The 15,867-nt window shown below is 40.2% G+C and overlaps 1 protein-coding gene across 1 annotated transcript in view; it reads left to right on the forward strand.

The window, feature by feature from the left end:
- tgfbr3 (transforming growth factor, beta receptor III) overlaps positions 1 to 15,867 on the forward strand; it is a 72,060-nt gene that overhangs the window by 15,067 nt on the left and 41,126 nt on the right. Inside the window, exon 3 of the mRNA XM_037114635.1 lies at positions 6,398 to 6,585. Within this exon, the coding sequence (XP_036970530.1) occupies positions 6,398 to 6,585 (188 nt within the window). The remainder of the gene's footprint in view (positions 1 to 6,397; positions 6,586 to 15,867) is intronic.

The raw sequence follows: 15,867 nt of genomic DNA on the forward strand, positions 1-15,867 counted from the left end.
TCCCTTAATGTACAATGTGGTTGCACTTAAAGAAGCTAGAAAGTTGTGAAAATGAAAGTACCTTTATTTTATCACTGGTTATGATCTAGTCTAACATTCAACATATGTGAAAGAAGTATTAGTCCTTAAATCACAATAGTTACAGTCCAAAAGGATCCTGCCAAAGAATGTGAAATGTGTCTGGTGACCTCACAGTGTTTAAATATATCAGAGGTGAGTATCTCTAGTGTCTCCCTCCTTAATTTGGGATTTACTGTGTTCACTTCCTGTCTTACCTCAAACTCTGTCACAGTCAGTCCTAAGTGAATATTAGCCAATGTAAAACAATAGTAAAGAGTAATAGTATCATTCATATCTTCTGACAGAAAATAACTTCCCCTTGCACATGTCTGTACTGTCTATATCCACTGTTGCTGTTAGAATCAGTCTGTATATATTTAGTGCTTATCCTTCAAAAAGGTATAACTGAAGAAAAAAAGCATTTAAATGGGAACTTAGAAGAAAAATAAACCGATTGAGGCGTGTTTCATTCATGAGTGGGTGTCTTTCATGTCCTGGTCCTTTACCTCCAATGTAGAAACGACAGACCACAAATTAAATATCTGATAGAAATTTAGCCAAAAAGTTGCAACCCAAGCACAGATCTGTCGTCTCCATGTCAACATCAGAGTCACCAGGTAACAAAAGCTCAGTGAGCTCTGATCACTTACGCTTGCTTTTTTCAATTTCGTTTTATCATTTTCTGGGCATCCTGTCCATCTCAATCTCTCTGGTCAGCGATTATTAAAGGAAACAGGTGACAGGAAACAGTTAATATTAACAGAAACTCTCAAAATCAAATGTGTCAATAAGCACATTGTGTAATTTCCTGTAACTGGTACTTTCATAAAGGAATTATAGATGTTTTGATCTGTTTTTAGTGTCAAGTAAAATCTGAACATATAAATAGAAGACTGGCCTTCTTTTATGTCTGTAGAGGGGATCTCTGTGGAACATATGCTCCACTTACATGACTATAGTGTAAGTGTGGCGTTGCAGCAGTACGTCCACAAACGTCCTGTATGTTTTACTTGTTCAATGTAGCCAAAAAGTAAGACTGAGAAAAATGTTTTAACATTATACATTTGTCACTGATGCAGAAACGGACTTCAGTATGTACTTTATTACCAGATACTCAGTTACCAGTTGTAACACACGACATGTTTTAGCCAAATATAGGTGGAGTACTAAGCTCAAGTGGTTTGGGTAAACTCCAGTTCAAGTAAAATGTAACTTCCCGTGACTATGCCCACCCACAGTGAAAGAGGCAGAGAGTGGTGATGAAAGTTTACGATCTGAGTAAGTTTTTCCAACTGGTAAACTCCCTTCTCGCTTTCACATCTAAAGCCACACTATCTTGGACTGTTACATGAGGTTTTTACACCTGTGACATTTGTCGTAGTTGCTAGTTCTGATACCCCTAACTTTGAAAACCTAATATTTAATAGGGTCAGTGAAGTGCGGTGTCTCTGGTGACTCCAATGAAGATAGTCCCGTCAAATGTTAAAGGCACCTTTTCATTTTCAATGTGAGATGTCTGCAGTATTCTGGATCGCTGCATCAAGCATCTTTCGATGGATCCTATTGGCTAAACCTTTGAGCCCCTACGTTTAAACATTTGCAACATTGCAATATATTACAAAAAAAAATATTAGGTCACTTGGAGGACATTTAGATCTTACTTTGAAGTTTTGGAATCCTGTTTAATACTGGTTTTAGATTAAAAGTTTTACGATTCAAGCCATAATTTCAGTTAAGCCGTGGATGTGTCTTGACCTCAGAGCTGGGCAGGGGGTGGGAATCGAGTGAGAATGAGATGTTGATGTTGAGACTGTTGGGCCAGATCAGGATCTTGTCCATGTTAGCTTTTGTTCCTTAAGCCTCGTCCGTAGCTGATTTTGCCTGACCCAGAGAGTCCTATGAGAACCAAGCTTCCCTTCCATGAATGTTAACAAAGTGATCCATCAGGATTGAAAGTCAAGAAGGGGGATAGCTAGAGCTCTCCTGACATTTACTGCACAGTCAATATGACTTGGTTGTCTGGATTGAGATTGATGCTCATTAATGAGGGTTTTGTATAGAATCATTCATCTTTATGTCATATATGCTATATCAGATATCACGGATCAGATTTTGCCAGGTCCTGGGGAAATGAAGCATCTCGACTCCTGATTCCACTGTTTTCACAATAAATGTGAAGCCCAAAAAGTTAGCCTGCACATATTCTAGCAATAGACAATTATCGTGTAATTTGCTGAGGTTTTGGAGGTATTATTGTAGCTCACCACAATGTAGTTGTAGACTAAGTAAACCACAGTAATTTGGCAACTTTTTTCTGCATATTTAATTGTAGGATGTAGTTAGGGTTACACTCCGCACTCTTCATCTTTTATACAATTGCTACTGTCATTACTGGAGACATTTAATAAATGTGAGATATTACTGGTACAGCTGAGGCATCATATTTACCATCTGATTTTACTGCATCTGTTAGGTCAGGGTGGTATTTGTGGTATGGTTTGCGGAGTGTCTGGTCGAACCAGGCTGGACTTGTTTTTCAGGCAGTTTGAACAAGAGCTTCTCTCATTCGTCTGCTGTGGGCGTTTGGCCTGGCCAGCTATAAGGCAGTAGTAGCAGCTGGACAGGACATACTCTGTACTCCCATCGCTGACCGAGGAAACAGAAGCGAGGAAGAAAGGCAGACAGACAGACAGACAAGGTGACAGAAGACACAATACTGTGGCAGGGCAAACTGATACAACTGTTTTCCCGTCCAAAACATTTTCTATGTCTGTGGAGTTGTTGGCTGATGGTGATAGCATATGTGATTGGATGAAGGTGAATGGTGAAGGTCTTTTTCTGCTGTTACGTATCATTTCAAAGTTTGTTTTAAAGTTTAAAGTCATTTTATTGTACTGTAGATTATTAAAATGAAGTTACTGTAACTCCATATAGATATATGATTGATTTTCAGTAAAGGATTTCGGTGAACCTGATCATAAGTGGTTCATTTGACATTGTTACTAAGAAAATAACGTGGCAAATGTCCACCGGGTTCGTTGTTACCAGGCTTACCATATTATATATGTACTGTCTACGCAAGCAGCTGCACAATGCGTTCTGGTAGCACAGCGTAGTGTTTTGAGAGTTGGTTCATTTGCATAACGTTAATGATAGTGATAGTGGCACGATAGGAACAGGGATCATGCAATTCATTAGGATTAATCCTCTGTGGACCATGACTGTATGTTGCTAATTTCTGTGAAAATCCAAACATTAGCTTTGGTGATTCTTTGTCGCTGAGTGTTATTAATTTTGTGTTATTAATTTTGCCAAATGGTTCAGCCTTTAAAGGTAATATCATTCAGTCTTTCTAATACTTTACGATATTACCTTTTAAAGGCTAAGCAAAACAACACCATGAAACCTTGAATTCCCTATTTTTCTACCCATGCAATAACTTTTGCCTCCCCCTTTGCCTCCCTTTTTGTCTGTCAGGCAATTTGAAAAAATCATTGCCCAACATGTAGCGTAATCTTTTGGCAGTCTCCCAGAAAGAACTACGTTTTTCTTTGTTTGTCTGGCAGTTGTTTGTTATTCTCCATGTGTGAGGGGAAAAAGTGAGTTGGAGAGGCCTCAGACGTGTTTGTGGGAGTGAGACTTGATGACATGGTTAGAGAGGGAATAGGCTTCGGTCCTTTGGGAGGAAAAGGGAGTAGGGGGGCTAGGCGGGAGTTGAAATACTGATGCGCCACAGGTTTTTGCCATTAAGCCATGTCCTTTAATCACTACAGTCCCTGCCATTTTTTTAATATATGTTCGCTCCCGATACGTTTTTTAAAGATAATCTGTCTGGGCTTGAATTCACAGGCAACAAGAGACATCACAGTTCAGGTTGAGATATCTGTCAGGGGCTTTGGATTTGTCTCAAGAGACAAATATGGTAACAATAAAGCCTCTGTGTTTTTCTCACAACAAGGCGAAGGGGCACTATGCCATACATGGTCTCTGGCTTTATGATGAGCGAACATAGGCTTATTGGACGGCACGGAAAGAGAAAACAATAGCTATGTGTTCTGAGCAAAAAGAAAGAAAAAAAAGTTTTCCCCCTTGCTGTACCCCACTGCTGAGGCACTGTGTTTTTGGAGTCAGTTGGAGAGAGTTTAACATTGTTATCTAACTGTCTTTCACTTAGACTTTAATGATTTCCAAATGTTCCATCTGATTGCTGTTGGGCAACCTCTGTGTGTTTAGCGTGATGTGTTTGAAATGTTAACGGGCCTTAGCTGGCACAAGTCTGTAGGGTGAAACACCAGGTCTGACCCCGACAAATAAGTCTGACCACAGGCGTTGTCATTGGATACGTGAGTCTTTAATGGAAACGAGCTGTTTGGTACCTCACTCACTGTTTGTGCCACCCTGACTTCATGTGAGATGGGTGTATCTGTATGTGCATTTTACACCCTGTATATTGTTTAAGTGGGTCAACAGATGTAAAAAGGAGGTTGAGCTCAGACTATAGTGAAGCTTTTTAACCACCTAAAACCTTTGTGGTGAACAGAAAGGAAGTCCCATGTCACGCAAGAGCAAATGTGGAAGCCAAGTACCATCCTTTATACAAACGAATCTGTGTTTAAGTCAAGTAGTCCAGTTGTTCACAGGTCACTGCACTGTTCATTAAAGCTGACTGTGCGGTAGACAAAACACAGAAAGAGACCCAACGGGCTGAGCTGCAGTGTCCTGACGCCCTGCTGAGAGCTGCTTTGCTTGATCGACCGGGCGCACTCACTGTTTTTTGCTGCTGTGACGTCTCTGACTGAAATGAGAGCATATCACTACTGTACTCCGGACAGATACGAGAAACCGAGCTGTGTAACAAACTGAATTTCGATGTTTGTGTTGTTTGTAGTCGAATCTCTGAAGGGTGGTATTTTGATTAAATTCTGGTGAATATTATTTGAACTTGTCCAACTCAAACCTACAAAAAACACCAATATTTTAAAAGAAATAATTAAAAAATGATTTGACAATCTAAATAGCTTTTGTCAGGGCAAAAAAAAATGAAAACCTTCATCTTTAACTCTTTATCTGTACAAGATTACCAGATGTAATAGTCTAACATAGGCATAGTCGTGACATCCCTACAGTTACTCATAACAAGAAGTACTAATGATAAGGTATAGAGGTTTTGTTCTCAGTCGTTTTTTCTTTTTAAAAACAATCAGATGGTCCTTCATCATTATTATCATCAAAATTGATTCAACAGAACCCAAGATAACATCTTCTTATTCCATGCACTCCTTTCCCTTGTCAAAATCTGGTGCCTAAATTACCCACAATGCAACCTGAGCACAGACAGTGTGGGCTGAGAATCAGGTTGCAGCATTTCTCAGTCGCAGAAGTACATTAGAGAAAGCGCTCCCCGTTACCAGACTTATTTATTGTCCAAAATTGTATTTTGTAACAATAATACATTAGCAGCTAAATTATCACGTATCCCTACTATTTGGAGAATTATAACATGAAATAAATCAATTAATGATTAGTTATTGTACTATTTGTCCCTTTGGATAGGCTAGTGTAAGACACAATGAACATTGTAATCTGTAAGTCAAAAAAGTTAGCCTCAAAGTACAATAATATGAAATATGGCCTTCCCATTGAGAGATAATGCAGAAAACTTCCCTGACGTGACCTATTCAGAACAGGGATTTGCTGCTTGCTAGCTTTGTGATAGCAATCAAATATGTCTGCTTTAGTGATTTAGATTGTTCAGTGATTTGCCTCATGCAGTATGACACACGGAGAGTTGGACAGTATGAACTGAATCATTAAAGTAGACCAAGCTGGCAGGTTTTTGCTCCTTAAATTCTCCAGAAGCTTGTCACATTTCTAAGGCTACTAGTGAAGGCTACAGCTAATGGTTAGTTACAGGAGTGCAAAGTGTAAAGATTAAAGAAGGTCAAATTTGACCAGTCAAGGAAAATAAGAGTGGATGAAATTACCTTATGGGAATGATTATATGTCTGATATGTTACTCAGCCTATGGCGGTCAGACGACATTTTACAGAGGAAAAAACGACACGACAACTTAGAGGACTGGGAAAAAGTTCACAGCTTGCTGCTTGAAGGTGTGCATACACCGCGACAAATGCAAATTGAATCTACAATATTTTAGTGACATCTTACCCCATCCATCTGTACTGATGACACTAAAATTATATTCTTAACGGTAAACAATAACAGAGGGTTCATACATTATTTACATGAATGAGTCAACATCATATGCGACTTGGCATTTGAGTCCCTGCACATACTGTAGTGTTTGATTCACATAATGTTGTTGTCTTCCCTGCAGGGCCGCTTTTCCGCAGCCCGTGTGAGCTGCTGCCAGTGGGGACGGGACACCCGGTGCAGGCCACGTCGAAGAGCTTCACTGCCCTGTCAGGCTGTGCAAGCAGAGGCACCACCAGTCTCCCTCAGGAGGTCCACATCATCAACCTGAGAGGACACGCTCCAGAGGGACCAGACAACACCCCGGCAGAAGTGAGTCATCCTGACTTCTATTCTCTACCACCATAATTCACTCCACAATAAAAACTGTTAAGATTAGACTTTAAGCCGTTACAGCCAGCCTCTGCCACCAGTATGCGCGTGTGTGTGAATGGGTGAATGCAGTCTTGTGTTGTAATGTGGTCGGTAAGACTAGAAAAGCACAGTTTAATTACACTCCATTTAGAGCATTGTCAGCCAAGGATTATCTCAGGATTAGTTGGTGATTTGGTGAGCTAATGGCTAACACACTTGCACACCGGGAACATGCTGATATTTGTAAAGTTGAAAGTTTCTTCCTAGTTTGCTTGTACTCTTTTCCTGCCTTGTGACACTGTTTATAGTAATTTCATTTCAAGACTGCATGATATATTGTTTCAGAATCGTCATTGTCATGTGTGCATGCAGACTGGGACGTGCAAGATTTACTCAAACAAGTAATTCTCTGAGTTTTTTGCTGCTTGATATGACAGGAAAACTCACGAGTTTTCATTTAAAATCACTAATCTACAAGAGAAGTTTGTCCAAAACTTTAGTCCGGGTTCTTAGATGTATGGGAATTTGTAGCTTATGAACAACATGCGGGCTGTGCATGTGCAGCTAACATTCATTTAAACCTTCTTACTAATGGGGCAATGCGTTTGTACCATTAATTGATTTTATTATTTAAGTGAACTATTGACTCCTGTTTCGTGACTGTATTAAAAGTATTCATTACATACATCAAAGTAAACCTATTTCAGACCTCATAATCAGGCTAACCTGACCTAACCATGACTTTCCAGAGGGTGAATAACACTACAGTGATCTGTTAGTCATTCAAATGGCTGTGCATGTACTTTCCAGCCTCCTCGTTTTTTTTTGTTTTTTTTTAAGATCCCTTTGTTGGTCTCATTCAAACTGTCAGCACATCTCATCTCCTGATACCGTTCCTAAAGTTGATGTGAAACCACTCCCTGTCTTCAGGTGTTGTACAGCATGTCTCATGGCAGGACTTTTCAAAGTGAGCAATAGTTGGAGGATGAATCATGAGCTCACGACCTGTGAAAAACCGCTGCGTCTGGATTTTAAACTGTCCCGAATTCCCACCCCCTCAGTCACAGCAGTGTGAAAAGCAGCATGTATAGACTTGCCATTGCAGTTTTACTGCTGATATAAGCTCCAACCCTGCCAAAGCTAAACATACAGAAAGGCTGTGTGTGTGAGCATTTTGCATGAGCCCGAAATCCCTCTGGTTTCAGTGGCTGTTTGTTCTGAAGCTGCATGAACTTTAATGATAGATGGATGAGTCTTTTGCTGTAATCTTTCATGTTTACTCCACACAATGTGATGTAGAGTATTTAAAGCGCAGGACCGATTTGTCTAATTTGTGCGATTACAGTGTTTATTGTGGAGGGCTGAGCAGTGGATTCAGCACTGACATTGCAAAAGACATCTGCACAAAAGACATAAAAAATGCATTGTAATGGAACAAAATAGGTTTAAAATATTGCAATATTCAAAACACTTTTCCTGCCTGATACTAAACTCAACTTTTCATTGTCTACAAACAGTGTAATCCAGCTGATAATCTCCCCCATCGATATTTATTTAATTACAGTGTCTGCATATACTGGGCCTTTGCAGGAAATAACCAGTAGCAGTAGCAGATATTGAAAATAAATGGACTAATTGGTTTCACATACAAGGAAAAAACAAGTTAACAAACTTTTTTTGACATGGACGTGGGCAACTAACTCTAAAAGTGGAAAAAAAAAATGTTTGCGAAACATATCACATCTGTTATTGAGAAATGTTTTAGTGTGAACAAAGCGTTGGAACAAAAACAAGAACTTCTTTTGTTTAATTTGAGTCCTGCAGGTTTTATTGCAGAAACAAAAGTATCACTGTTATTTACTGATTCTTTCCTATTATTAATTATGACAACACAGCTTTTTTTCATACTTATGCATTGCAAAGTGAGCATGGGCTCCTCTCATCCATATATCTACCATAGGATTTTCTGTTTTTGCTCGTGACTTACGACAGTGAATGGGTCAATCTTTGGGTTTTGGGCTAGTTGGATTAAAGGAACAGTTTGAAGACGTTACCTTGGGTTCTTGGAAATTGTGATGAGTACATTTGGATTAATATAAAATGAAAACAGTCATTAGATATAGCTCTCGTCTATACATGAATATTTTTTGACATAAATGACAAAGATCTTTCTGTTTTGAAACTTGAAGCTGTAAAAGCTGTCACAACCGACGAGACAAGCTGTTAAATCTTATTTTCACTGGCTCTCATGTGACCTTCCTGCTGGTAGCAATGGACCAAATAATGGTTCATGAACGCTGTCAACTGACGAGGTCTGGCAGGAGAGCAGATTTTTTTGTATGCTTTTGTACATTTTGTCCAAGGTGAATATTTTTACTGTCTTCTACAGAGTTTATTTTCAAGGATTTAAATCAGACAGGCGAGTGCTTCAGTTAAATTAAACAAATTCCAACTCCAGACTTGAATTTTTAATTGTTAGCTTTGGGCTCTGTGCTGAATTTATGCAGCTAAAAATGGGTATTTATTTGGTATTTGTCCTCTTTATAGACTCTTTTTTCTTTGTAGACTCACAGCATAACTGTTGTGAATAAATGGATAGTAGGAGTATCAGTTTGAGAATCTGCGAATCCCATCTCTTCACATCACTTTATCCAGCTGTTGGTAACCCGTCACCTCCATGGTCAACTGAGGACTTTTGTGGAGGAGGCAGAAACCCAGCTGTCGGTTCCCCTGCCTACGGCCTTGGCTGGAGAAGGTCACTCCGGCTCTGGGTGAGATTAGGTGGCCTCGCTGAAGTTCGTTCTGTGAGTGGATGTTTCTGCTCATGATAAGATAAGATCCCCTCTGCCCACTCCCTCTCTGATTCTTGATTGCATTTCCACCTGGAGTTGTGGGCACAGATCGGCCTGCTTGGACACAAGCAGCCTCTTCCTAAGTGCTCAGTCTTCAACGAGGCTGCTTTAAGGGCACACGGTGCATCAGACTGTAGTCTCATTGACACGATCTGCCCCTGATCTTTCGTGACAGCGGGAGGTGATAATCCCTCAGTGGAAAAAGAATTACAGCTTTAAATGGAGAAGGGATTTAAACATGTTTAACATCATTGGCCACATTTGGGCAAGGATGCTCTCACCTGTGAATAAGCATGCTCATCGCTCTTTATTATTTACCCTTCAGCAACACAAGCATGAAAACTATTCCTCATTGTATTTGAAAACAAGGAAAGCATGGAGGTTTATCTTGTGGAGTGGAAGATTGAACATGAACTTCAACAACCTCTTCCTTAAAGGAATATTCCATTGAAAATTAGCGTTGATTGTCACGGCTATGTCTGAAATGTATTTCACAGCAGTTAAAGTGGAATTTAACAGCATCCCAGTTTCCTGGTGAACAAAGACGCCCACATAAACTTCTCAAACTGCTCTTGCAGCATAATCCATTTCTCCTCTGTCCGCCAGTATGCTTAGTTTGTGCCAATCACTCATAGTTTTACAAAAATAATGCTATGCATGCATACAGCTGGAGTCATTTACTTTCAAACAATCAAAGGATGGTCGCTGTCTGAAGTCTCAGGTTAAGACTTAAGATGTCTTTGATAAGTTTGACCCAGGTAAACAATAACTTCTTTGGAAAACATCTCAAGGCCTTCAAGGGACACCCTCTTAAATGAATAGTTTGACATTGTAAGAAATATGTCTGTTTACTTTTGTTTTCAACAGTTGATAACACTCTTGATAACATGTCTGTTTAGCACCAACACTCGAAACGGGCGAACAGCTCTGCTGAAAGAAAACAGCATCTTTAGTAACAGCTCGGGCTTTCACAGAATAATAAGTGACATCATAAAGGATCATAGTAACAACAGAAAAACAGACGTGGGACATAACTTTAGTACGTTTGTTTAAACAATAATTTTCTACATTATTTAATGTAAAAAAAACCCAACTGAATTTCAGATATATAGAGAACAAAAAACTCAAAATCAGAGAACTGCTATTTCACCTGGTGCCCCCAGATTGGTCCTGTCTTCAGTTGTCAACCCTCTACTGGTTGTACTTGAGACCTTTTTGAGTAGAATTGATCTTAATTGTTGGATGACACAATATGATAAATCTCTACTATTTGACTATTTGATTGCTGGATTGGATTAGTAAATTAGAAGTCTTGAATTCAGATTCAAATCGACAAAAATTCTTGTTTAATCCATACAAAAATTTTGTAGACATGAGACATGATTTTTGTAATGGATCTTATCTAAATCTCAGCAACAAAACAACCCCTACTCCTTTAATTTTAGTGTTTTATTCTGTTGGAGGTGTCAGATGTGGGAGCTTGCAAATTGATTTCACTCTCGGTAATTGGTGTTTTCCTGTGTTTGCTTTGGCATGTGTATCCTTTGCTTATTTTCAAAGTCAGCAGAGAGGTGGCTGGTCAGTCTGTGATTATGTAGATTTTCTCTTCCTCACCTCTGTTGAAGGGGGAGGATGTGGTGTCTGGGCCACAGAGCAGGCTGTATTTGGATGTTTTCTACGATGGCCTGCAGCACAGGAGGTGCCTGTGGCTGGTCCTTGGCTGTCTGGGTTCAGGGGCTGCTGGAGAACACGATGTGCCCAAGTGACTCCTTACTAAGTGTCTGCAAAGTCAAGCCTTGACCAGGTTGGGAATAAATCTGCTGCTGCACATAGTGTGCATGGACTAATGTGGACAAAGAGGATCACATGGTCAATTTCAGACAGTTTTATACACACACAAGCAGACACACATCCTGCAGCTGCAATGTGTGAGGCCTGCTTCACATCTCTTTCACATCCACGTGTGAAAGTCGTGGTTTGCAGTTTGTCCATATTTTCAGTAAAGACGTGAGAGCAATGAATTGTTTCCTGCCTGCACCAGTGAACCCACTCTGTATGGGTATTAACTAAAGGGTATGAACTGTAATCCGCAGAAAGAAATGCACAGCTGGACCTGACTCAGAATACACACTTTGGCTACTGGCCAATCTCCACACCAAAGCTGAGTTATTAAGTGCAACAGAACACCTTAGTAGTGACTGTGCGTAGTGCTTCATCTGGCATATGCTCACATTTACAGGGCACGCAGTCACCATAGAATAACACAGCAGAATGAGAAAATATGCTAATCATTCATTTAAGTAGCTTAAGGCTAGAAGTATCCAGAATAATATTTTGGATCTGGTGATGCAGAAGCCATGTGTTCAAATCTGCTGAGGTAAAAGTAGAACAGCAGTCTGTACTTTATTAAAAGAGGTGTAATGTTGTAAGAATGAGGCTAAAATGGAGCAAGTAATGAATAAGTTACATTTTCTTTTATTGTTCTTGATGTATACCAGATAACCTGATATTTAAAACCACTTGTATTCAATACAGGTGCTGCTGATTTAAAGTAATAAGTAACAACAGCTGTTACCCTCTTGTGTCAACATCAAATAATGAATTTGGTTCAGCTTAGTTTTGCAAGTGTTTCCTCACAGATATCAAATTACTAAAAGCAAGTTTGACTTCCCAGCAACTGTGCTCAAGTGCAGCATTTAACTCCCCCATTACTGTCCATAATGCCCACATGTGAGCAGGTGAATATATCCTTATTGTTTAATTACTGGGAACTAGAAAATAATGCCCGACAGATACTGGATTTTTGGGTCCATTAATACTTGTGACAAAGGTATGTGCGACAATACTGTGTGGCAGTGCTGCCACTGTGAACAGCCTCACAACCCAAAAGCATGTCGGTACTTGGTAGAATGTTAATCTTGGTAGAAACTAATTTCTTGGATTGGATTGTTCAGGAGAAATGTGTCATTTCCAGAACAGATGTTTATGTTTATATTATTATATAAAATAATGTGTAATGTCAGACTGGTTTCATCAATTAAAGAGGATTTTTATTTTTATGATACTTAGTAAGTAAGAGCATAACCTGCCCCAGACATTGCCCACCCAGCATTGACAGACTGCTATGAGGTAGATTTGTTGGCTGGCTTTACTTAGCCGCTTTGCCATTTCAAGCTCATGATGTCCTTTTTTATCATACTCTGGATTTTTACTCAGCATGTCTTTTAGACAGTGGGCTGTTTGTTTCATGGATTCATAACTCTCCGGTTCCAAAAAATGACCAGTTCTGAAACTGGCTCGGCTGGACAATAATTCTTAACTTCGATAGTGTTATTCGCATTTGTCTGAAATAAAGAGTGATGATTTCTTCAGCTCCCGTGGTCCTAACAGAAGTAACAGAAGCCCCTTCTCTGTTTTATACCCATGGGGGCTTCTGACGGAAAGACGGCCCAGGCTGTGAGGCAGTGTCCTGGAATAGAACTAGTTACTGCTCTGGGTTGGCAAATTATAGTTAAGCCTGAAGTGCCAAGTTGGCTGTGTGCGTTGGCGGGTAGTGATTTCCTAAAATTATGGCCGAATAATTTTCTCATTTTTACAATATTCAGTTAGATTGTGTAAAAAAGATCTAATCTTCTAGAGGAAGAGAGCAAATGAGAGTTACAGTCAGAGTGAGCTACGCTGCAGACCAGACTTGCTGCTCAAATTTCGTCCAAGCTTTAAAGCCCTTGGGATTTGAAGGCAAAATATATTTTCGTCGGTTGACTATTGACCTGAAGGTGTTGGTGTTTTGCCACTTAAGTTCTACCAAAACAATGACCTCATTCTGAAGTGTTCTTTTCAGCTCCCCCTGCTTTGGTTCAACAGCGTAGGTATCAAGTTTGAACATTTTTCCATATGTTCCCCTTGGTCACACACTGAACTGGCCTTTTGCACCCTGCTAAACAGCCACAAACACGTGTGTTAATGCAGAACTTGGCACTATGCTAGACACCTTGTTCCTCACTTGCTGCGAACTATAGAGTATGAGCAACTAAAAAAAGAGGACCGTCTGGGCATACAGTCGGGCGATAGTGTAGAACATAAACAAAGGGGGCCGGCGGTATCTTGAAACGCCCATCTTTCTCTAATCAGCTTAACCGAAGGCAAACATCAAACACAGTCACTGGCTCTGAATCAGGGTGAGGCAGAGCAGATAATGTTTTATCAGCTGGAATTCGCAGATATCTTCGGCTGTGTGAGTGACTAGCTGGAGGAGCTCACCAGGCACAAGCATCTGGCAAAAGCAAAATGTCAGATACGAGTGGAGATCACACACAACACACACTGCACACACAAAGCCAGCTAAGTTTTATTTTCAACGTGCTTTCAGGCTTTTGTTTGGCCTTACACTGTTATTGAATGCCTTAAAGCTTTTGCTCACTAGGAAAAATTCTTCACTCCAGATTCTATGATAATAGCGAACTGAACATCTATCAAATGTGATGGGTTGGAGAGATGGCAGATGGAACAGGCGTTTGACGCTTTAACAACATGCTATGTATGTGACCCACCACCACCGTCTTACGCAAGCAGCTAGCAGCATGTAGCAGCTAAGTCAAAGCAGAACAACAGCCGAAAATGTCTGCAAATTTGGGAGACAGTGAAGTCAGGGAGCGCCTTGTCCCTTCTAAACAAAGGATGAACTCGACTGCCATGTAACAAGGATGGTAAATAATTCTTATTGCAGTGTTATGCCATTGTTTAGGAAGCATATATAAAAGTCACAATAAATGCCAAGCTGTACATACCACGACCGTCCTGCCTCTTTTTCTTATGAAATGGTGGCTTGCTATCCAAAATCACCCACTGGGTTGTTTGGTTCAGCCTAACAAAAATAAAAACAATGTAAAGAAGTGTCTTTCATGTGGCAGTATAGCACAATGTATGTAGTCTGTAATCAGAGTATCAAAAGACGCACTCAAATCACAAATTAAATGTAGCAAGGGCTAACACCATCAGGCTCCAGCTGATAAACTGCCTGTGTGGCTGTTGTGCCTTAACAGGCTGATGAAATTACAATATCAACATAATCAGTTGAAACTAAAAATTGTCGAACAACAGAGAGAAACTACCACTGCAGAAAAATGGATTTACAGTTGAGTAAGACTTAATCTAATCAGAGTGTAATCATGCTCTTTCCTCCTGACCCGGTCCCCCCCCGCCTCCATGTTGTATTATTTTCTCCAACGTGTCCTGCCATTCTGCCATATCACTGAAAGATCGCTATCCAGAGGTCCCGCCTCGCTTTGACGTCTTTTCAGGCTGCCTCTTGCAGCTCAGTGCAGAGCCGAGTGCAGACTGATTACCATCACAGTTCAGGGAAAAGGCTCCAGGTAGCATCTCCATCGCATTCAAATATGTGGGTGGCAGTGATAAGAGCGGTCAACAAGTTTTGGTCCTCCTCCCCTCCATCATTTAGCTCTTTTGCCCTGGCTTTCCTCTGTACACCCTCAGTGATCCAGAAAGAACCAAGATCCAGACAGACAAGACACACGCACATACACACACATCAGATAACAGCATATGATTGGTCCCAGGCATTGTGCCTTTCTTCTCTTGAAGCCATGACTTTTCAGTTCCTAGCCAGGCTTTGTTTGTTTTCATCTTTTAAAATGTTCCAGGCTCCTTGGATATTGATCTATTTTAACCCTCACTGATTCCAATTTAAAACATGCCAGCCAGTCATTGTTATTCACAATGTCTCTGCCTCATGTCATTGACTGTGATTGTTATTTCCTGGGAGGGAGAGTGTGTTTCTAGATAAGTCTTACTTTTTGCCTAATTAAAGGATGTTTGGGGTTTTCTCTGAATCAGCAGGGATCATCGGGCTCTTAATTAGCTCTGTCAATAAAGGAAACTGCAAGGACACTGAGCCTCCCTGATACTGAGCTCTGACTGCAGGGTGTCAATGTTTGTCTATGAAAGTATCACTTTCCAGTGTTCATGCAGAGTGTTTTATGCAACACTTTTGAAACTTAGTATGATTTGATTGGCTCTAAAGGTCATAAAATTGCAACCACATGCTTGAGACAGGACAAACAAACCAGCCTTTACAATTACACTGTCAGAGACATTGGCATGTTCTAAATCTACCCTTGTGGCTTTGTTGTACTATAAAGGATTGTATATGATTATTGTCATTTGGGTTTTTGTTCCAGCTGGCACTGTGTTTGTTGTTGAAATTGATTTAGAGCATAAAGTTGAAGCTCCATTGTTTTCTTTTCAGCATTTCCATTGTTTACACATGCTACTAACACTAATGGTATGCTCTGTGACGGGCTTTGCTTATCCTGCTACAGCTGTCGTCCCTTGTGTGGAGTGTAGTTTCAGTAACACGATAGGTCTCCAT

This window comes from Acanthopagrus latus, chromosome 11, assembly GCF_904848185.1.
Source record: "Acanthopagrus latus isolate v.2019 chromosome 11, fAcaLat1.1, whole genome shotgun sequence".
In the NCBI taxonomy this organism is placed as follows: Eukaryota; Metazoa; Chordata; class Actinopteri; order Spariformes; family Sparidae; genus Acanthopagrus; species Acanthopagrus latus.